The sequence below is a fragment of the Lolium rigidum genome, chromosome 1 (assembly GCF_022539505.1).
Source record: "Lolium rigidum isolate FL_2022 chromosome 1, APGP_CSIRO_Lrig_0.1, whole genome shotgun sequence".
In the NCBI taxonomy this organism is placed as follows: domain Eukaryota; kingdom Viridiplantae; phylum Streptophyta; class Magnoliopsida; order Poales; family Poaceae; genus Lolium; species Lolium rigidum.
The window spans coordinates 204,438,723-204,459,937 of record NC_061508.1 but is presented as its reverse complement, the minus strand read 5'-3'; the positions used below and the strand labels follow the sequence as shown (position 1 = coordinate 204,459,937).

Here is a 21,215-nt window from a genome sequence, read left to right as displayed (position 1 = left end):
TAAAAACATGTCTAGATCCTACGTAACTGTATTAGAATGAGTTTACAGTAGAATAGATAAAACTGCTGCGATATATTAAACGACACACTCAGGTGGTAATACAGTTACAAGAAAGTCTGGGGGATCAATCTCCCATACCTCACAACACTTATTCTCGCAGCCAAACCGAGCTAAAAGATGCGCGACTTTGTTACCAGTACGACGCACATGCCTAATAGAGTGATCGGCGAAATCCTTCAACATCGACTTTATTTTCTCGACTAATGGTTCGTGGATGGACCTGTCTATGTCGTTGCCTCCAATCTTTGCCACATCACTAAGGCAATCAGTCTCCAAGATCACCTTCAACAAACCCTTTGCCCTCGCCATCACCAGCGTTTGCTTGCATGCCAGGAGCTCGGCTCTCTCCGGGTCCGAGACAAGGTGGAAAAAATGGCTCGCTCCCGCCAGGAACCTGCCATCATGATCACGCATGACCACGCCGCACCCACCCGAACCGTCCTTCGCCAAGAATGCACCATCGGCATTAAGTTTTGTCCACAGGCATATAAATTTCATAAGTTTTTTTCTATCTTCATATAAAATTGAGCCATATGAATCTAATCCACGGGCCATTTTCCCCCGAAAAGAATCCACATGCAACACTGTAGAAAAAAATCTAAAAACATTTATGACATGGAATTTCTACAATCCGAAGAACGCCTGATGTCAACTTACTCGCTCAACACTCTTCCTCAAAGGGACCGCTCATCAACCTGCTGGTGACATGTCCAGCTCACTCACACAGCGGGTGCACCACATGAGAGATATCAGGCTACTCATAGTGGAGAGTAACTTAGATTAGTAACATATGTTATGTTACTAGTCTAAGTTACTACCTTCATAGTGGGTATAGTAACTTAGATGTGGTGTCATGCAATGTGTCATTAATTATGTTGTAGACTCATATTGCCTTGAAATGTGTGATGTTATGATAACATAGCTAGTTACCACCTCACTCTCTTTCTTCATTTATTAGTATGCCATGTCACCAAAATGCATTGAGATGTGTGATGTTACTACCTATGTTACTCCCACTATGAGCAGTCTCATATCACCTCCTCTGCTTCACTTCGTAATTACTCATTCAAAAACAAAAATATCGTCCCATTTTGTTTCTGGCACTAATTACATTCCTCGTGCAAGAACATGTGCCCCTTCGTGCCATGATTTTTAATTAATTTTTTAACAGTGGATTGCATTGCTAAACTCACTCACTCACTCATTATTGGAGGCTGATAGCTTGAGGTAAGTTCTCATTAAAATTGACCGCCGACTAACCTCGCCTAAGAACAAGTTCAAGCAAAAAAAAAAGTAGCAAAATGCCTCACCAAAAAAACTGAAACAGCTCCAACTAACTTGTTCTTCCTCGATCTTCTTCCTCTCCCTCCCTGTCCACAGTCCACGCCACCAACCGCTCAGCTCCACTCCGCCGACAGCCGCGCCGCCGCCAAATGACGGTGTTCCGGGGCCCTCCCGGGCGCCCCTCCGCCCTCGTGAGCTGGTGGAGGAGGCGCCCGCCGCTGGGCTTCGCCGCCAAGGTCTCGATCGCCATCGCGCTCGGCCTCTCCTTCGTCATCACATGGACCACGCTCTCCCCAACCTCCTCCTCCCAGCAGATCTCCACCGAGCGCACCTACTTCGCCGCCGACATCGCCGACCCGCCGCCCACCTCCCGCAACGCCACCAGCACCAGCGGCGGCCACAGGAAGAAGCCCGGCCCCCGCGGCCACAAGAAGCGCCATGCTCCAGCCAGATCCCACCGCCCCAATGCCACCCCCTCGCCGGACGCCGCCGCGGCGAAGGCCAATCGCACGGAGCCGGATTCGATGCCCGAGCAAGAGTCCAATGAGAAGGAGCGAGAGCCGGGGTCGGAGTGGGAGACAGAGCCGGGGGAGGAACAGGAGCAGGAGCAGGAGCCGGAGTTTGCCGTGCCAGAGGAGAACGTGGAGAGCAACGGGAAGGCGCCTAAGGAGGAGGAGGACGGGAAGGCGCCGGAGCTGGAATTGGGCGACGATTCGAGCGAGCTAGACGGCGACGAGGATGATTTCGCGGAGACGACCAAGAGCAAGGATTCGAGGAAGAAGAAGAAGAAGCTGCCGCCTCTGTTCAGCTCGGCCGCGCATTATCACTGGAAGCTCTGCAGCGCCAAGAGCGGCCACCACTATACCCCTTGCGTCGATTTCGATGGGGATGGGAGCCAGCGGCACCACGAGCGGAGCTGCCCGAGGTCCCCCGTGACATGCCTGGTGTCACTGCCCAAGGAGTATAAGCTGCCGGCTCCATGGCCGGAGAGGAAGGAGAAGGTGAGGAATTGAGCATAGATGTTAATTATGAATTTGTGATGTTTTTGTTACTGTGGCTGATGTTGTTATGAGCTTACACTTGCAGATTTGGTATGGGAATGTTGGACATCCTAGGCTGTCAAGTTTTGTTAAGGACAACAGTTGGCTCAATCGGACCGGTGAACACCTGGTGTTCCCGGCCGAGGAATCGGAGTTCAAAGGTGGCGCGAAACATTATATCGAAACAATCGACGAGGTAACAAATGATCGGTATTTCACATTTGCTTTTGATGCAAGGCAGTTGTATGCAGAAATGCTTTCAAACCAATTTCTGCACATTACCCACTAGCTTGCATTATAAGCAAGTATTCTGAATGAATCCTTGAGCGGGATTGTGAGATTATAAAACTTGAATATGGAACCGATATTTGGGAAATCTATGGACTCAGCTGTACTTGTTAGTATTGAACATTTTGCTGGAAGACGATTAATATCTTAGTGATCTGTCCGGATGATTTTCTCCATAGTTGGTGGATATATTGAAACTGCAATTCTTCTCTTTGGTTTAAATTTTCTCTCTCATTTAATGCACCAATAGGGTTTTTCCTAATTTCTGGAAGGTCATTTCTAGATGTTTCCATCAACTGCGAAGTCAGTTACCATAAGTATGCACTCATTGTCCTGGTAGGATAATTAATTCTTACACAACAATACAGAATGGAACAAATGATCTGGCTTTGACTAAAATTTAAGATGGACCACTGTTAACAGTTTTAAATGGAAATACAAATACAAAATTTTATGTATTCTTATTACTTAGTGCTTAACACAATCTACACCATACTTTGTTTGCCACGTAGATGGTACCTGATATTGACTGGGGTAAAAATATTCGCATAGCATTGGACATTGGATGCAAAAGTGCTGGATTTGGAGTAGCTCTTCTCGAGAAGGATGTGATTACGCTATCATTAGGCCTTACAAGTGACCAAACAGACCTTGCACAAGTTGCCCTTGAACGTGGCATTCCTGCAACAATTGGTAGTCTGGGATCAAGAAGATTACCCTTTCCTAGTGGTGCATTTGATGTTATCCACTGCAGTGAATGCAACATACCGTGGCATTCTAATGGTATGTATCTGCTTCTTCTTTCCTCTCTGTAGACCCAGTATTCCACCATCCTGCGTACTCACATCTTGAACAACACTATGTATTGTATGTATTAGGTGGAAAGCTTCTCCTAGAGATGAATAGGATCCTTCGCCCAGGAGGATACTGACAGCTCTACTACTTAGAGCTGGTGCTTCTCACACACGTATAGTGGACACACACTGAACTCAAAGATAGAACTGGATGACACAAGTATTTTGGAGCAGCTCAAAGTTGTTGCGTTTTCTCTCTACTACTTGGTTACTGCTTAGTCTTGAAGTGATACAATGGATGCTTATTTATACTACTAGTGAGCTGCATGGACGAGCTCCTCTACTTCTCTCCAATGTGTGAACACTGAACAAGAAGTCCAGCTGACTTATCCCTGGAAGTTGCAGGTTTATCTCCTGCAACTTATCATCTGCAGCTTCGCCAGTTATCCCTTGCAGGTTATCACCTTGCAGATTCTGATTTGCCTCTTGCCCACTTGCCCTACTTGCTGATCCTAGTTGTCATACAAGGATTCTGTTCACACAAAGCAAACTACTACTACTAGTAGATGCACGTACAGGTGCATGCCTTATTTGTGGCTAAGCAACTTGCTACTGCTACTCTACTAGCAACATGATTAAAACAACAATTCTCCCCCTAATCTAGTTGCTGTAGAGGTTGATGACGCCAATTCTTTCCCGCAGATTCTGAAACTGAATGCGACCAAGTGCCTTGGTCAGAATATCTGCGAGTTGGTCTTCTGTGCCGATGTACTCAACCGTGACAGTTTCATCCTCAATGCAGTCCCTGATGTAGTGGTACCGCGTGTCGATGTGCTTGCTACGGTCATGGTACACTGGATTCTTGCACAATTGGATCGCAGACTTATTGTCCACGAGCAGATTAGCGACGAGAGGAGCAGATCCCAGCAAGTCGCCGAGCAAACGGCCGAGCCAAACACCTTGACACGCCGTCGTCGCAGCTGCGATGTACTCAGACTCGCAGGATGACAATGCCACCACCCTTTGCTTCTGGCTCTGCCATGACACTGGGCAATTTCCGAAGAAGAAGAGTGTACCTGTGGTACTCTTCCTGTCATCGATATCCCCAGCGTAATCTGCATCGCTGTAGCCGATCAGGTGTGCACCTCCTGGCGCGGAGGAGAACGAACAGCCGGTGTTGATCGTCCCCGCAATGTAGCGGAGCAGGTGCTTCACAGCACTCAGGTGCTCCGTGGTGGGCGCTTCCATGAAGCGGCTCACCATGCCAACAGCGAAGCTGATGTCCGGCCTCGTGTGCACGAGGTAACGCGAGACTGCCGACAATGCCGCGGTACGGCGTGACGTCGGCCGGAGGATTCGTGCTCCTCTTCGAGAGCTTCAGCCTTGGCTCCATCGGCACATGAGCTGCGTTGCGGTCAGCCATGCCCGCCTTTTCGAGCACCTTCGCTGCGAAGGCGCTGCGCTAAGCGTGATGTGGCCGGGAGCCCGACATACCTCGATGCCCGGGTATAGAGTGAGCAAGCCCAGGTCACTCATCTTGAGCCGGCTGCACATCTGCGCTTGAAGCTTGAGATTGCGGTGGTGCTCCCTCCTGTGACGACGAGATCGTCGACATAGACTCCAAGCGAAGTCGTGAGTCACCCTCTCCACGGGTGTACACGGCATGCTCCGAGCACTCCGCACGAAACCGAGTGACACCGGCACGGCATGGAGCTTGGTGTTCCATGCGCGCGGGCCTGACGGAGACCGTAGAGTGCCTTGTGGAGACGCATCACCTTGCTCGAGTTGTTGCCGTCGACGAATCCTGGCGGCTGAGTCACATACACTTCCTCCCCCAAATCACCGTTGAGGAATGCAGTCTTCACGTCCATGTGGTGGACCTCCCACTTGAATTGGGTAGCGACGGCGATCGGGAGCTCGACAGAGTCCGGTCGCGCAACGAGGGCAAAGACTTCATCAAAGTCAATCCCTGGCCGGCCGGACGTATCCCTTCGCGACGAGCCCGGCCTTGTGCTTGAGGACGTGACCATCGGCGTCACGCTTGAGCTTGAAGATCCACTTCAATCCGATGGGCTTGTGACCTGGCGGCAGATCAGCAAGCGACCATGTCTTGTTCTCCTCGATTGACTGCAGCTCATCGACCATGGCGAGCCGCCAATCTTCGTCTCCTTCGGCCTCGGCGAGCGTCGCTGGCTCGCCTGTGGGAGTGAGGAGGAGGCGCTCCGCTCGCCCTGGATTCTCCTCATCTGGGTTGAGGAAGTCTCGAATGCTGCGGTAGCGAGCGAGGCTTGGGTCAACGCCGGCATCCAGATTCTCGATGCCTCCATCTGCCCGGTGGAGAGACGAAACGCACGGGCTCGGCCGATGGCGCGAGAGATGGGCCGACCCACCATTGGCGGCCCGGTCGGAGTCGATGCTGCCTGTGGTGACGGCGAAGGAGAGCTTGATGCGGGTGCCGCTTCAGCTGGTTTCTCCGGCGGTGCTTTGCCGTTGGTTGCGACATCGTCCAACTCTCCACAGCGAGAGTGGCGGCGTCGTCATTGTGCTCTCCACAATCCCGGCTCGCGGCCTCGTCGAAGATGACGTCACGGGAGACATGGAGGCACTTCTTCTCCGGGTCATACGGGCGATACGCCTTGCTTCCTTCCTCATACCCAAGCATCACCATCGGGCGGCTGCGGTCATCGAGCTTCTTCAAGCCTGGTTTCGTCTCCTTCGCGTATGCCTTGCAGCCGAACACACGAAGAAAGTGAACGCTAGGTTTTCACGCCATACCAGGCTTCAAATGGTGTCTTCCCTTCCAGGCTCCGTGTCAAGGATCTGTTCAGGACGAACACTGCTGTTGCCGCCGCTTCTCCCCAGAACTTAGCTGGGACGGATTTCGCCTTGAGCATGCTACGGACGGCGCCGATGATCGTCTGGTTCCGCCGTTCCACTACCCCATTCTGTTGTGGAGAATAGGGGGCAGTGAGGTGACGTTGGACGCCATGCTCTGCGCACCAATCGGCGAACTCGTTCGCCGTGAACTCGCCGCCCCGATCAGTGCGGAGCACGCGCAGAGGACGCTGCGTCTCCTTCTCCGTCTCAGCCTGGAAACGCCGAATTGCCGCAGCTGCCTCATCCTTTGACCTGAGCAGGTACAACCACATGTACCGGCTATTGTCGTCGACGAGCAAGAGGAAGTACTTCTTCCCTCCCGGTGTAGCTGGCGAGATTGGACCGCGAGGTCACCGTGCACAAGCTCAAGAGGCTTCGTGGCGCGGTACTTGGTTGCTGCGGGAAATGGGGAGCGCCGGTGCTTCCCGCGATGCGGGCTTCGCAAAGCTGCTCGGCGTGGCTGATGGTGGGGAGACCGCGCACCACTCCCTTCCTCGACATCTTCTCGAGGCTATCGAAGCTCTGATGGACGAAGCGTGAGTGCCAGCGCCACGCGTCGTCGTTGGCGTGCGCCGCCAGACACACTGGCTGCACGATTTGGAGCTGCGCCACATAGAGTCTGTTCGTCGTCCTTGGCACCTTGGCGATAAGGACCTTGGCACGATCGCGGACCTCCATGTAGCCATGCTCGACATGGGTGGGGTACCCGAGCTCGTCTAGCTGCCCAATGCCGACGATGTTCGACTTGAGCCGTGGGATCCGAGTATACGCTGGCCAGCTCGTGATGTCGCTCGTTGTTGATGACGAAGAGGACGGTTCCGCGGCCACGGATGTCGACAACCGATCCGTCGCCGAAGCGCACCTTGCGGGAGACGAGTCCTGTCCGGCTCGGCGAAGACGTCTGTCGTCGCCGGTCATGTGGTTCGACGCTCCCGTGTCGAGGTACCATGCTGCGTCGGTGTCGTGCGACGTGCGCCCGAACACGACGCGGGCGCGCTCCTCATTGAGATACACCTGCTCCCCCGTAGGCGGTGCGGGTGGATCGGTCGATGTCGAGGAGGCTGCACCAGCGGTGCGGGAGATGCGAGCTTCGACGATGGTGGCCATGTGCAGCTCCGGGTCTCGCTTTTCCGCCATTCTCGTCCTGGATCGGGTGCGCCGCCGCAGCAGCTTCGTCCCGCTGCTTCTTGCGGCGATCACGCTTCCGGTGCCCCTTCTTGCCACAATAGTGGCAGTTTACGCGGTCAGCGTTGCCGCTGGAGCCTTGCGATAGCGAGGACTTGGGCGGCTGCTTGCCACCCTTTTGTCCACCGCCACCGTTCCCGCCAGAGTCGCCGCCCCGCTGCTTCCTCCTTCTGTCCTCCCACTGCTTCTCTGTCAGCAACAAGTTGCTGCCGGAGGCAGTGGTGCCCTGCTCAGGATTCAGGCGATCCTCGACGGCCCGAAGGTGTCCGACAACCTCCTCCACGGTGAGTGTGGCCGGGTTCATCATCGTCTCCATCGAGAAAGCGATCTGCACGAACTGATTAGGGACGACAGAGAGGAATTTCCTTACTATCTTCTCATCATCGCAGGTATCCCCGAGGGAGCGCATGGTGGCGGCGAGGTTCGTGATGCGCAATCCGAACTCGTCGATGCGCTCGCCATCCTTGAAGGCGATCGTCTCGAATTCAGTACGGAGCCGCCGCATGCGTGAATCGCGGACACGATCGTTGCCCTGGTGCTGCACCTTGATTGCCTCCCACGCCGCCTTGGCGCTCCCTTTCCGATCAGCATTGGATGCATCTCGGGTGGAGTGGAGCGGAGCAGTGCCGCCAAGGCCTGCTTGTCCTCTCGCCGAGAGACTGCGGCGTCCTCGATCGCGTCCCGGAGCGATGCCGCTTGCGGGTTCACCTCCATCACCATGGCCCAGTTGGTGTAGTCTCCGCGCTTGAGCATCGGGAAGACGAGGCTCGTACCGCCGCCTCCGCCGCTAGTCATCTCGCGGATCACCTCCCGCTGTACCACGACCTCGCCCCCGCCGTGTCGCACCCTGCTCCGTCCCCGACTTGGCGATCGCCGTCGCTCGTTTGCCGGAGGAGGGGTTGCGGACGCACGCCGCTGCTGGAGAGGTGGTGGTGCCGACATCTCCCAGGTTGCTCTGATACCAATTGACAGCTCTACTACTTAGAGCTGGTGCTTCTCACACACGTATAGTGGACACACACTGAACTCAAAGATAGAACTGGATGACACAAGTATTTTGGAGCAGCTCAAAGTTGTTGCGTTTTCTCTCTACTACTTGGTTACTGCTTAGTCTTGAAGTGATACAATGGATGCTTATTTATACTACTAGTGAGCTGCATGGACGAGCTCCTCTACTTCTCTCCAATGTGTGAACACTGAACAAGAAGTCCAGCTGACTTATCCCTGGAAGTTGCAGGTTTATCTCCTGCAACTTATCATCTGCAGCTTCGCCAGTTATCCCTTGCAGGTTATCACCTTGCAGATTCTGATTTGCCTCTTGCCCACTTGCCCTACTTGCTGATCCTAGTTGTCATACAAGGATTCTGTTCACACAAAGCAAACTACTACTACTAGTAGATGCACGTACAGGTGCATGCCTTATTTGTGGCTAAGCAACTTGCTACTGCTACTCTACTAGCAACATGATTAAAACAACAGATACTTCATTATATCGAGCAGACATGGTGACCTCGAGAGTGAAGAAGGTATGCCACATTACTATGTATGGAGCAAAGGCTGGAATTGCTAAAATGCCAATGCCATTATAAACGGTCAAGCATGTACAATAGCACATCTTTCACCCAAACGATTTAAATTTCTTTCTTTGTGTTTCCAATATCTTGACAAACTTTACAGGAATATCGGCTTCAATGACTGCGGTATGTTGGAACACAATAGCTTACAGTAGTGATGATGTCAGCGAGCTTGGAGTAAAGATATTTCAGCGACCAGCCTCAAACGAGGAGTATGATCTGAGAGCAAAAAAAGATCCACCGTTCTGCAAGGAAGCTCAAAACAAAGCTACTGCATGGTACGCAGGACACTTGGACTAATCACTACGGTGTTTCCTTAATTCTATTATGTGCACTAGAGTTTGTTTGGCTTGTAAAACATAAACTTTGTTTTTTTTCTCTCCTTTCGTAGGTATACTCCAATCAAGCATTGCCTGCACAAAGCTCCTGCTGGTATTGAAGAAAGAGGTAGTGACTGGCCTGAAGAGTGGCCCAAGAGGCTTGAGACTTTTCCCGATTGGCTTGGGGACTTGCAAACAAGGGTGGCTGCTGATCATAGCCATTGGAAGGCCGTTGTTGAGAAATCGTATCTGGATGGTTTGGGTATTAATTGGACAAATATCCGAAACGTACTGGATATGAAAGCCGTATACGGAGGGTAAAGTCTCCTTTCTTAATTTCCATTTCCCACTATATAATCTGAATTAACTGTGATTGTTTCCTTGCAGATTTGCTGCGGCTTTGTCATCTGAAAAAGTCTGGGTCATGAATGTCGTTCCTGTGCATGCTCCAGACACCCTACCTGTCATCTTTGAGCGCGGGCTCATTGGTGTTTACCACGATTGGTGCGAGCCATTTAGCACATATCCACGGTCCTACGATCTTCTCCACGCTGACCATTTGTTCTCACGCTTGAAGAACAGGTATGTTGTTGAGTGGATTATCCTTACTTGATTTTTTTTTACTTCAAATAACATTTGGTGTGCTTATAGTATTTGGTATGTTATTGTTCAATGTAGATGTAAGGAACCAGTCACGATTTTGGTCGAGATGGACCGGATTCTGAGACCCGGAGGCTGGGCCATCATCCGGGAAAAGCTCGAGATTCTTGACCCACTGGAGGCAATTTTGAAATCGCTGCATTGGGAAATCGTGATGACCTTCAGAAAGGATAAGGAGGGCATCATGTCTGTGAAGAAAACAACGTGGCGGCCATGAGCTGATCTGTCGGGTCACACACACGAATTTTTGAAGTGGTACAGTTGTTGATATGGGATAAAGGACACGTGATTTGTTCATTCGTTGCCTCACACGACCATCTACTGCCTGAGTTTGAGCACACGACTGTTGGCAGGTGGCTTTTGGTGTTCCACCTGCCAGTTCGTCTTCAGCAGCATCCAGTTCTATGTTCAGACAAAGAGCTCCCTAGAACCTGAGTATTGGACTGTGTAAACAGGGCTGAGGGGTGTACTTTGTTGTCTCAGAACATTGTAAAGACGTGTAAAGGATGTAGAGTCTAGGGCATGTGTAAATGATGTAACATTGTACTACCAATGTATGCAGGATGTAAGCAATTGTCTGGTGTTTCTGAAAGATGTAACAACATGTAAAGATTGAGTATTTGGATACCTGTCAGGCCTCGTTCGGCAGGCGTGTGTTCTAGAGTTTTATATGTAGTGTTTTGGGTGACTGGGAGGTGGATTAGCGTGTTTTGGGGTGATTGAATTGTTTCCGTACACTAGTAAGTCTGCACGTGCAACGCACGTCTCAACTAATACAAATTGCAATTATGAAAATCTGTAAACTACAAAATAAATCATAGTAAATATTAAAAACAGATTTGTGCTTTCCAATTAGGAAATATAGAAACAGCAGCACATAATCAATCATAAAAAGAAAATGCAGCAATAGTTATAGATAAAAAATGTAAAAGGAATATGAAAAATGAGTGTAAATTTAATATTAAATTATGCTGCACAACACTGGAGGAATTCCCAAATTTAACAATCTTCTATTACAAAAATTTCCGGTGGTCGCATATGACATGAAGCCCGGCTAGCCTCTTCATTCCCAATTTTTCATCACCACCTATTTCCCTTTGTTCAATGCGAGAATTCAAATCCAAATCGTACAAATTTGGCATAATCTATGGGTAATGACATGTATGACCAAAGTATATACACAGGAACTAATTAAACCAAGATTCCTTTGGAAACTATAAACTTAAAAAAGCCAACGACCACCACAAGCAATAAATTAAATATAATGATAATATATTTAGTGAGTCATTGAAAGTATAAGTTTCAACTTGTCACTGAAGCAAGCACGCCAAACATAGAATAAAGCATGAAAATCTATCTAAAAGGACACATGATACCATGATATAAGCCCATGTTATAACAGTTATGAAGGAAATATTCCATACTCGAAGAAGAATACTTATCTACAATATAAAAGTTAACTCTTTCTGGCCAGATATCTGAAATGTTTTCCAACGTATATAGATGTATAGAACACTCTGAACAGAAATTAACCCAAACCCGGATGCATACTTGGTCTGCTTATCTTTCATGCTCATCATGAACGAATGAAGTAGTAGCTGGTAAAACTATTATTTCTTGACATTACAAGATGGAAGCCTGTTCACATTGTCCAGGAATTTGTTAACTGGTAACGGTTCGCTCGGCCACTGAATAGCGATTAATCGGCAAATTTGCCAGTTAATCAGCTGATTAATGGGGTAATCGGTATTTATCGGCTACTCAATGACCCACCGAGCAGCGATTAACTGGTCATTTAATCGGTGATTCGGCCGAATTCTTGAACACTGCCTGTTCATATCAAATGGATCAATAATGTAAGAACAAAAATGCACCTACAACTGTAATATTATGTGCTTTAACACAAGGCATACGTTTAATTATGGTAGCTTGGATTTTCTGATAAAACATCATGAAAACTATATCTAATAGGACAAATGATATCATGACATAAACCCATCTCATAACAACGATATTGTGCAGCAGATTGCATGTAGATGAAATATATGATCGAGTGGAAGAAGAGTTAAGAACTCATATCTATTCCATGAGGTCTTATGCAAATAACAGACGACATATATGACTGAGTCGAAGAAGAATTGAGAACTCGTATTCATTCGATGAAGGTCTGTTGGAAATATTGAACACACAGATCCAAACTCCAGGAAGTTAAACCTGGGACGACTAAATTATTGTAATCCTTAATAAAATCCACTGATTAAAACTAAAATCATCAACACAAAAAAGGAACATAAATAATAATTGCTACTAAGCTATGGGCAAGTTTATATTGAAAAAGGTCATACCATCATGTCTGTTAAGTTCACCTTGTAGTTGTGCTATTCCGTTTCGATGAAGTTGGATTCATCCCCAACATTTATACGCTGCTAGGAGGGTCGACGCGCAAGTACAGCTAATTTACTTCCTGGTCCGGCTATTTCTACAGTAATAAATATAAGAGCTGCCATTTTTGGTAATCTTCCATTACAAGAGAACACAGCCTGATCATTCAAACAAAGGAGAGAACACAACCTGAAATCTTTCTGCACTTGCATAAAGAAATGAGATATCTCCAAGAGGCTTTTTCCTGTTAAAAAACCACGAACAAAACCAGTTGTAAGGAACTAAAAATCACGTAGCTCCAAAGCTTGAGCTTTAGCCTGAATAACGGAAGAAGCAGTTCAGGTTCCTGCAATGTAAATACCTTTTGCATTGCACTGCATATATATGGATGCAGACTCTAATTCGTCCAAGCTGCTGCAACCCTGAAATTTTTTGAGTGTGGCCGACACCGCATCTGCCCACCTCTGCATGTACCTGCTCCTCCTCTCACTTCTCACAAACGGGACGGACATTGAATCAATCAGGGGCGCCGGGCGCAGCTCCACCCTTCTCTGCCTCTCCTCTGCGGGCGGCCTGTGGAGCGCCGCCACCCTACCTTGGAGGTCGGCGTCTCCGCATAGAAGAGGACCATGCCGCCCGCCATCGGGTTGGCCTCGCCGGCGGCAGCTCCGCCTCTCCTTTGCATGTATATGCGCCACACGAACATGACTCAAATTACCTACACGAGTAGCCCCATCTGATCGATCAAACAAACGTCGCATTTGGGGCCCGGACGATCACGATCTCACAGCTGCGCGTGCAAGTGGCGGTGGCGTGGCAGACGTGACGTTGTCGTGGGGATCGGAATCGGGGCGATCTTGAGAGGAGATTCAGGGCGCCCGGCGTCCCTCGTTTCTGGCATCGGGCCAGGAGTCAGGCGGGGCGGCGTCGAGTTGCAGCCACGGTGGCATCAATCCAGGAGGCGGCGTCAGCATGGAGCGGATTTTCGGCGCCATGGCAGAGACTTTTCAGCGCGTGGCGCTGATTCCGTGGTGGGGGCGTCGACGGTCCAATCCAATTTGTTGTCAGTGGGTAGATGAAGGAGCGGCGGCTACCCAGTCGACATGCGGTGCAGGGCGGCGTGTTCGCTGTGTAGGGAGTCGACGGAGTGGTGCAGGTCTGTGTGGTCGCCGTGTATGGAGAAGAAGGGGCTGTGCAGGCCTGCGAGGTCGCCATTTAGGGAGAAGAAGGGGTTGTGTAGGCGTGCGCGGTCGCCGTTGAGGGAGAAGACGGCAAGGCAGCACTCGTCGGTGTTTGGGATGGGGTCGAGGAGATCCGCTAATCAGTTTCACAATCAGTTTTTGCGCTGATACTTGCGTGATTAGCGGGATGAGGACGTGGGAGTAGGACGCGGGCTGCTGCGCGTGCGATCAGTTTTCCTCTGCTGGTGAAGCATGGTCAGTCATTGCAATTTACTAAGTGCACACGGGTGAAGTTTTCCTCTGTCTATTAGATCGAGACTTGTGGGCCTAATCATGCGGTGTTGTTTGGTTTGTGGACAATTAGCGGGGTGTACCTAGGAAAGTTCTTGTTCGCTCTTTTATTAGTAGTTGAGATGAGATGAGATACAAGTCTGGTAAGGATTGCTGACAACATAGAAACGGGGGAGCGGATCTGAACAGCTATCCCCGCCCATCCACGAATTCGAGTGTGTTACATAGCGGAGTAGGCTTTAATCGTGCCAAAATAAAAACGCGAGGTAGGTGCCGTGTTTATAATCCCCGTGGAACTGACGAGATTTTAAATGTACAGCAAGGGATTGACGAGGTTTCCTCCATCAAAAACCGGACTACCGAACGGTGCAGAAGCGTTTCGTCGTGTTAATTTCGCTGGTGCCTCACCCTACGCCTATAAAAACTCTTGAAACCTGGCCTGCCGAACAAGCCCTCAAGTGTTCTTGGATTGCGAACAAACTTTTGTCCTGAACAAACCTGAAAGTTGTGACGCTTTTTTTTGTTGTTGCCTTTTACTCCCTCCGTTCCATAATTCTTATCGCAGATTTGAATGTATCCATTTACAAAATGGAACCGGAGGAAGTACATAGAAAGAACTGAAGAACAATTTCCGTTTCTGAAGTTTGGCGTGCACGGCGTTTTCAGTTTCAGCAAAGAACAGCAAAAACCCCGTGTCAAGGGCGCACAAACAAAACCCAAGGGGGCCAAAACCGGCAACCTCCCCCAAACCCCAGTTCACGCCCCCCTCACGCGCGCCGCCGCGATGCCTCCCTCCCCGGCGACCACCGCCGCCTCCGCCACCACCCACCTCGCCCTCCTCGTCGTCCTCTCCTCCTCCTCCCTCTTCTTCCTCTACAAGTCCATCACCCTCCGCCGCCGCCTCCGCCGCATCCCCTCCTCCACCCCTTCCCCCACCCCCACCCCCGCCGCCACCCCCACCCCGACCCTCCTCTACGCCTCGGTCACCGGCACCTCCAAGGACCTGGCGGCGCGGCTCTCCCTCCGCCTCACGGACGCCGGGGCACCCGCGCGGCCCACCGACGCCGCGGCCTTCGACCCGGACGACCTCCCCTCCGTCCCGCTCCTGCTCCTCGTCCTCCCCACGCACGACGGCGGGGCGGCCCCGCCCGGCGCCGCCTTCCTCGCGCGCTGGCTCGCGGAGACCACCGCCGACTTCCGCGCCGGGGCGCTGCTCCTCTCCGACCTCCGCTTCGCCGTCTTCGGCGTCGGGTCCAGGGCCTACGGCGAGACCTTCAACGCCGCCGCCAGGAGCTTCTCGCGGTGGCTGCGCGCGCTGGGAGCCGTCGAGGTGGTGCCCGTCGGGGAGGGCGACGTCGATGGCGGGGACCTCGACGGTGTGTTCGAGGAGTGGTGCGGGAGGGTGCTGAGGGTGGTGAAAGGGGAGGATGAGGAGGATGAAGATGGGGTCAATGGGGAGGCCAATGGATTTGAAGAGTTAGATGGTGTGGAGTCCGATTATGATGATGAGGATGACGAGGAGGAGGAGGAGGAGGAGGTGGCTGCTGGGGAGGTTGACATGGAAGACATTGCGGGCAAGGCAACAGCAAAGAAGCAGAATGGGAAGGTGGGTGGTGGCTTGACGAATGGAGGGCAGAATGGTGCCAGGGCGATGGTCACGCCGATCATCAGGGCCAGCTTGGAGAAGCAAGTGAGCATCAAGTTCTTCTCGTTACATTTTATTATGCATGATGATGCTCTTGATTGGTTATATAAAAGCACATCAACCTATATCTTTGAATAGTCAGATGATGATAGCAAGTTGGCTTATGCATAGTTAAAATAGAGTATTTCACATTCTGTTATCTTTGATCTGTCCGTACATTACATAACATCAGTGATAGGGAATTAGAGCAAAACTTGAAGATTTGTGTGGGCGGAGACCATTTATTAGCTAGGCAGCAATTAAGTAGTTTCCTTCAATAAATTTGTTGAAACTAATGTATGCCGTGCTAGTGGAACTAATGCTTCATGTAGAATACTTAGCTTGGCGATTTGCTATGATAGAGTGAGATCGTTGAAGCAAGTGCCAAGTAATCAACCAAGCATGTTTGTGAAACTTCTAATTAGGATCTAAGACAATATTTACTAGTGCCAAACTGATGTTGGTTAACACTAGGGCTGTGTATTTTGTACCCAGATCTCTGTGGTCCTTGCCTGTGAGGTAGACACATTATCTGTATAGATGGGGTTAGCAACTTATAGTTCTTGTCTGTAGTGTACGTGTTTTGTCCGTGTCTATTTTAATTCTACATATTGTTATATAGTGCCCTATAAACCAATCCTTGTGTTTTTTCAGGGATACAAAATTGTTGGTTCTCATAGTGGAGTGAAGATCTGTAGATGGACAAAGTCACAGCTCCGAGGTCGTGGAGGGTGTTACAAGCACTCATTTTATGGCATAGAAAGCCACAGGTGATTTTTCTTCTGCCAGTGTAACATGGTAGTATATGGGATGCTGGACTTAGTTCATAAATGTTCTATGACACGGATCTGTCTCATGGCATAGCCCCGTAGAACATGTTGTTATGTGGTTTGCTTCCTTGAGTGTTTGTTTTCCTGATTATATGCTCAATTTGGTAGATGTATGGAGGCAACTCCTAGTTTGGCTTGTGCAAATAAGTGTGTGTTCTGTTGGAGGCATCACACGAATCCTGTTGGCAAGAGTTGGAAGTGGAAGATGGACGATCCTCTTGACATTGTTAATACTGCAATTGATGAACACAGGAAGATGGTTAAGCAAATGAAAGGCGTGCCAGGTATCCATTATTCTACTAAGTCCTATTAAAGTCGTACTGCATGTTTTAGTGGCCAAGCAAAAGGTAGATCCATGACAAAACACCTGTAACTTACCTAAATGGATGCAGCATTTAGAAGGTCTCCATGCATACACCAGCAGTAACCATGGTGGAAGTGTTAGTGTTCCATTAAAATATGCCAGGGTCCAAATGTGAACTTTTAATCTGTTTACTTGATGTGTTCGGCTTGCAGTGCTAAGAACCTAGGCTCTACATGATTAATGGAACCTCATAAAATACCCTGTAAAGCTGTTGATTACATAATAGAGAGTTTCTGGAATATTTGTTAGTACCATAATATGTGTATCATCAAGCAGTACACTGCCATCTTTAATTATGCTGTTTCATGCTCTCTTTCTTTCAGGAGTAAAACCAGAACGACTAGCAGAGGGCCTATCTCCTAGACATTGTGCATTATCTCTTGTTGGTGAACCTATTATGTACCCAGAGATAAATGCTCTCGTTGATGACCTACATCGCAGACACATTTCTACGTTTCTGGTTACAAATGCTCAATTTCCTGATAAGATCAAGGCGCTGAAACCAATCACCCAGGTCATATTCGTAATAGATTCAAATTAAGACCCAGACCGTGGCATTTTGATGCCCAAACAACACATTATACAGATGATTATAATGCCTCTATGGTTGCAGCTATATGTCAGTGTGGATGCAGCTACAAAAGAAAGCCTGAAGGCTGTTGACAGGCCACTCTTCTCGGACTTCTGGGAGCGTTTTCTGGTAGGTTTGCAAAAATATTTACAGATGCACATCATGAAATTATGGTTTACAAATACTAACTATATCGGTTTATTTTATTTACTTTGATACTGCATTAGGATTCTCTCAAGTCCCTGCATGACAAAGATCAAAGGACAGTGTACAGACTGACATTGGTCAAAGGCTGGAATGTGGAAGAGATAGATGCGTACGCAAACTTACTAGAACTTGGGCAACCTGATTTCATTGAAATCAAGGGTGTAACATACTGTGGCTCGTAAGTGAATTTGAAGAAAAGAACGGTCACCTGATGATTCTGTCTTAGCTTTTCAGGTTGATGAGTTTCCCATTTGATATTTTCTGGTAATGCATACAGGTCAGCAACTTCAAAGTTGACAATGGAAAATGTCCCCTGGCATGCTGATGTAAAAGAATTCTCTGAGGTGTTGGCAACCAAAAGTGGTGGCGTATATGAATTAGCCTGTGAGCATGTGCATTCATGCTGTGTGCTACTTGCAAAGGTGGATAAGTTTAAGATCAATGGAAAATGGCATACCTGGATAGATTATGACCGATTCAATGAACTGGTGAGCTTTCTTTTAGCAATAATTAATACTGGGGCTGAGTATTTGCTTTGGTAAAGAAGTATCACTCTGTTACATAATATAAACTGTTCTAGCAAACTAAAATAGTTTACTAAAACGGCTTATATTATGGAGCACAGGTAGTAATATTCTACATCCATTGGCAGGCTGCCACATGAAATCGTCTTGTATATATGAGCCTATGTTCACATGCAAGTTTATTTATATTTATACAATGCACTAATGCAGTAAAAAAATACAAAATTACAGCACTAGATTATAGAATATGTGTACATAACAAATTGTGCAAAAAAAATACTGTTGGGCACTTTTCAAACATGCAAAATGTGTGCACAAATATGACCATATTTTTGCACAAACTTTTGTGTGTGTACATATCCTAAGTTTCTAACATGTTAGTACTATGTTGCTTTGGGAAATTTAATGTTGCACAAGTACTCAAACTAGCAGTAGGTGCATATGAAGTTATGAACCGATGTTCAAAATGATACTGTTTTGGGTTCCATATTTGTGCATTGTGCATTGTCGTCCTTTACTATATACATTTGCGGCCGTTGGAAGGGAGGGAGAAACTGTGATTACAAGGCACTCCCATAGATCATTGTTTATACCAAGGCTTAACTAGTAGATGGAGACTAAGATGTCAGTCACACAGATAAGAAGATAGTTTGCACATCTAGATTGACAATTTATTCACCAATGTAGGTGATGTCTGGAAAGCCTTTTAAGAGCAGCGATTACATGGCTATGACACCTTCATGGGCTGTCTACGGCGCAGAGGAGGGCGGCTTCGACCCAGATCAAGCTCGCTTCAAGAAGGAAAGGCGCCATGGAGCTGCAGCACTCAAAGGCTAATCTTTGACCAATCTTGTCACCAAACCGTGGGACTGCTGCTTTCACAGACTAACATATGCACCACATTCCAGGAGTGAAAATTCCGGAATCAAGAATTGTGAGAGAGTGGGGCTCGTGTGCTATTTGTTTGTCTCAGTACCTAGAGTGTATGCAACATGTACCTCTGTTCTTTTGACCCCTGAAAACTATCTGGTATAGTGATGTTTTCATTATCCTATCCAGTGCGGCGAATGTATACTTTGTATCAGTGATAATTCCTATCAAGTCAATCAGAATTTTGAGAATTTTGGTGTCCAGTATAACTGACATGCACACATGGTTTGCTCTGTCGTGTATCATTATTTATAATCAGCTTTAAAGTAGATTATGAATTTTTAATACTTTTTAATAAATGGCTGTATTCATCTATTGATGCAGAGGCCAGGCTGCCAGGGTATTCCCCATTTCGAAAAAAAAAAACATATAAATTGACAATTTAGTCACCAACGTAGGTGATGTCTGGAAAGCCTTTCAAGAGCAGAGATTACATGGCTATGACACCTTCTTGGGCAGTCTATGGCGCTGACGAAGGTGGCTTTGATCCTGATCAAGCTCGCTTCAAGAGGAAAGGAGCCAGCACTCAAAGGCTAACCTTTACCAATCTTATCTGTGAGCCACGGGACAGCTGCTTTCAGGGACTAACTACCTACCACATTGCAGGAGCCAATTTTTTTGGAATCAAGAATAGTGAGAGAGTGGGCTCCTGTAGTCCTGTGCCATCAGTTTGTCTCAATACGACAATACGTACAGTGTTTACAACGTTCTTTTGACCCCTGATTTTTCTTGGTACGACTTGTTCGGTTTGTTAGGGATTGAAGTGGATTGAGGGGGATTAATCCCATCCAAGTCCTCCTAGCTAAAGGTTTTAGATGGCTGGACATAGATTTTCCTTTCCTGGAACGAATCATAGTGAGCACTCATCGTGTATCAACCAGCGCAGATTCATCTAGCTCAAGGTGCCCAGCCATACTTTCGCCCATAGACTAAACCTGACGAAAACATCACATCAGTGGGATCATTAGGCAGAATTCTTTAAAACAGTGTTTTCCATAGGTTCCAAACTAGTCCTGCAGTACTAATAATAACAACTATGTCTCTTCCTGCGAATCTAGGCAACCAATCCTGGCACAAACCACAGAATTCACAGAAATAAACAGAGTAGTGGTTAAGAGTCTCTGTTTTTAACGTTTTTTAGATAACTTATCCTTACCCAACACTCTTATTTTCCAGGAACCAAACAAAAGCCTTGATTTTAAGAGGCAGTTTCATCTTCCAAATCATCTTCTAAGGGAACAAAACATTTCTAGCCACAAGGTAAATTGATTTAACTGAGAAACTACTTGACTTAGTCAAAATCCAACTCACTTTGTCAGGCCCATCAGTCAATGAGACATGACTATGCATATCAAGCAACTTATTCCACATCTCCATAGTTTCTCCATGCAAAGATATCCTGAACCTAATGCAATTGCAACTTCGTGCAAGAGCTTTGGCCACAGTAATGTTCTGGGTAAAGGTTAGATTGTATAACAAAATGCTACACTTATGGGAAGCAAGTTACGGGATGCGATCACCTGGGTGGTTGAAATTTGTTTGACCTCCTTAATTTCAGGATCGTGGGTTTGTTTTAGGCCTCCACCTCAGCGTGTAAGTGGTCCCCGTAAGAAAAATCCCGTAGGTGTAGCATCCTTGAAAAGTTAAAACACAGAGATTTGTCACCGACTGAAACATCTTCCCAAAACATAGTTTTACATCCATCACCAATCAGTCTTTTACAGCAGCTATAGAAAATATTTTAAATTTCCATCAAACCAGACCAAAACTGAGAGCAACCAGTGCAAAGCCTTATCCTTAGTAGAGTACCTCTTCTCAAATATTTTTTCTTAATCATTTATTGCCATCTCATCTTCATTCTCAGGATGGATGCATGTACTCAGCTGTATATTATTTTTAGGGAAGGCCATCATGGCTAGCTTTATTACGATCAAGTAATAGTTACATCATTTAGGAGAGTTTGGATGGTAAAACCAGGGAGCTCATTGACCCAATTACAAGAAATATGAGAACTAAAACAGTCCCTAGTTATCCCATGAGCCACTGAATTTCCTCTCAATGATTGAATTCGACCTTCCCAATGGATCCTGCATTTGACATAATTTTAGCATAAATGACAGTACGGTAGTTCCCCATTTGGCTCGCTCATGAATTAATGCTTCCAACGAA

The 21,215-nt window shown here is 47.9% G+C and overlaps 2 protein-coding genes across 2 annotated transcripts; both read left to right on the top strand.

Annotated features, from left to right (window-relative positions):
• The first annotated feature begins 1,520 nt into the window (after positions 1-1,520).
• On the top strand, positions 1,521-10,735 carry LOC124688370 (probable methyltransferase PMT28). The gene is made up of 9 exons (XM_047222060.1): positions 1,521-2,345; positions 2,431-2,580; positions 3,185-3,455; positions 3,551-3,596; positions 9,008-9,054; positions 9,206-9,380; positions 9,494-9,739; positions 9,810-10,004; positions 10,101-10,735. The coding sequence occupies exons 1-9, from the start codon at positions 1,869-1,871 to the stop codon at positions 10,297-10,299; spliced, it is 1,806 nt and encodes a 601-aa protein (XP_047078016.1). The 5' UTR covers positions 1,521-1,868; the 3' UTR covers positions 10,300-10,735.
• A 3,985-nt stretch (positions 10,736-14,720) lies between these two features.
• Positions 14,721-19,237, top strand: LOC124688359 (S-adenosyl-L-methionine-dependent tRNA 4-demethylwyosine synthase-like). The gene is made up of 8 exons (XM_047222050.1): positions 14,721-15,626; positions 16,275-16,390; positions 16,559-16,734; positions 17,138-17,328; positions 17,428-17,514; positions 17,613-17,770; positions 17,870-18,080; positions 18,804-19,237. The coding sequence occupies exons 1-8, from the start codon at positions 14,721-14,723 to the stop codon at positions 18,951-18,953; spliced, it is 1,995 nt and encodes a 664-aa protein (XP_047078006.1). The 3' UTR covers positions 18,954-19,237.
• The last annotated feature ends 1,978 nt before the right edge of the window (positions 19,238-21,215 follow it).

Bases quoted from the DNA above. Each gene is read 5' to 3' on its own strand.
- LOC124688359 (XM_047222050.1), top strand. From the start codon at position 14,721: ATGCCTCCCTCCCCGGCGACCACCGCCGCCTCCGCCACCACCCACCTC. The intron at 16,735-17,137 runs GTATCCATTATT...TCTTTCTTTCAG, and splicing joins GCAAATGAAAGGCGTGCCAG to GAGTAAAACCAGAACGACTA. The intron at 17,515-17,612 runs GTAGGTTTGCAA...ATACTGCATTAG, and splicing joins ACTTCTGGGAGCGTTTTCTG to GATTCTCTCAAGTCCCTGCA.
- LOC124688370 (XM_047222060.1), top strand. From the start codon at position 1,869: ATGCCCGAGCAAGAGTCCAATGAGAAGGAGCGAGAGCCGGGGTCGGAG. The intron at 3,456-3,550 runs GTATGTATCTGC...TGTATGTATTAG, and splicing joins CATACCGTGGCATTCTAATG to GTGGAAAGCTTCTCCTAGAG. The intron at 9,381-9,493 runs GTACGCAGGACA...CTCCTTTCGTAG, and splicing joins CAAAACAAAGCTACTGCATG to GTATACTCCAATCAAGCATT.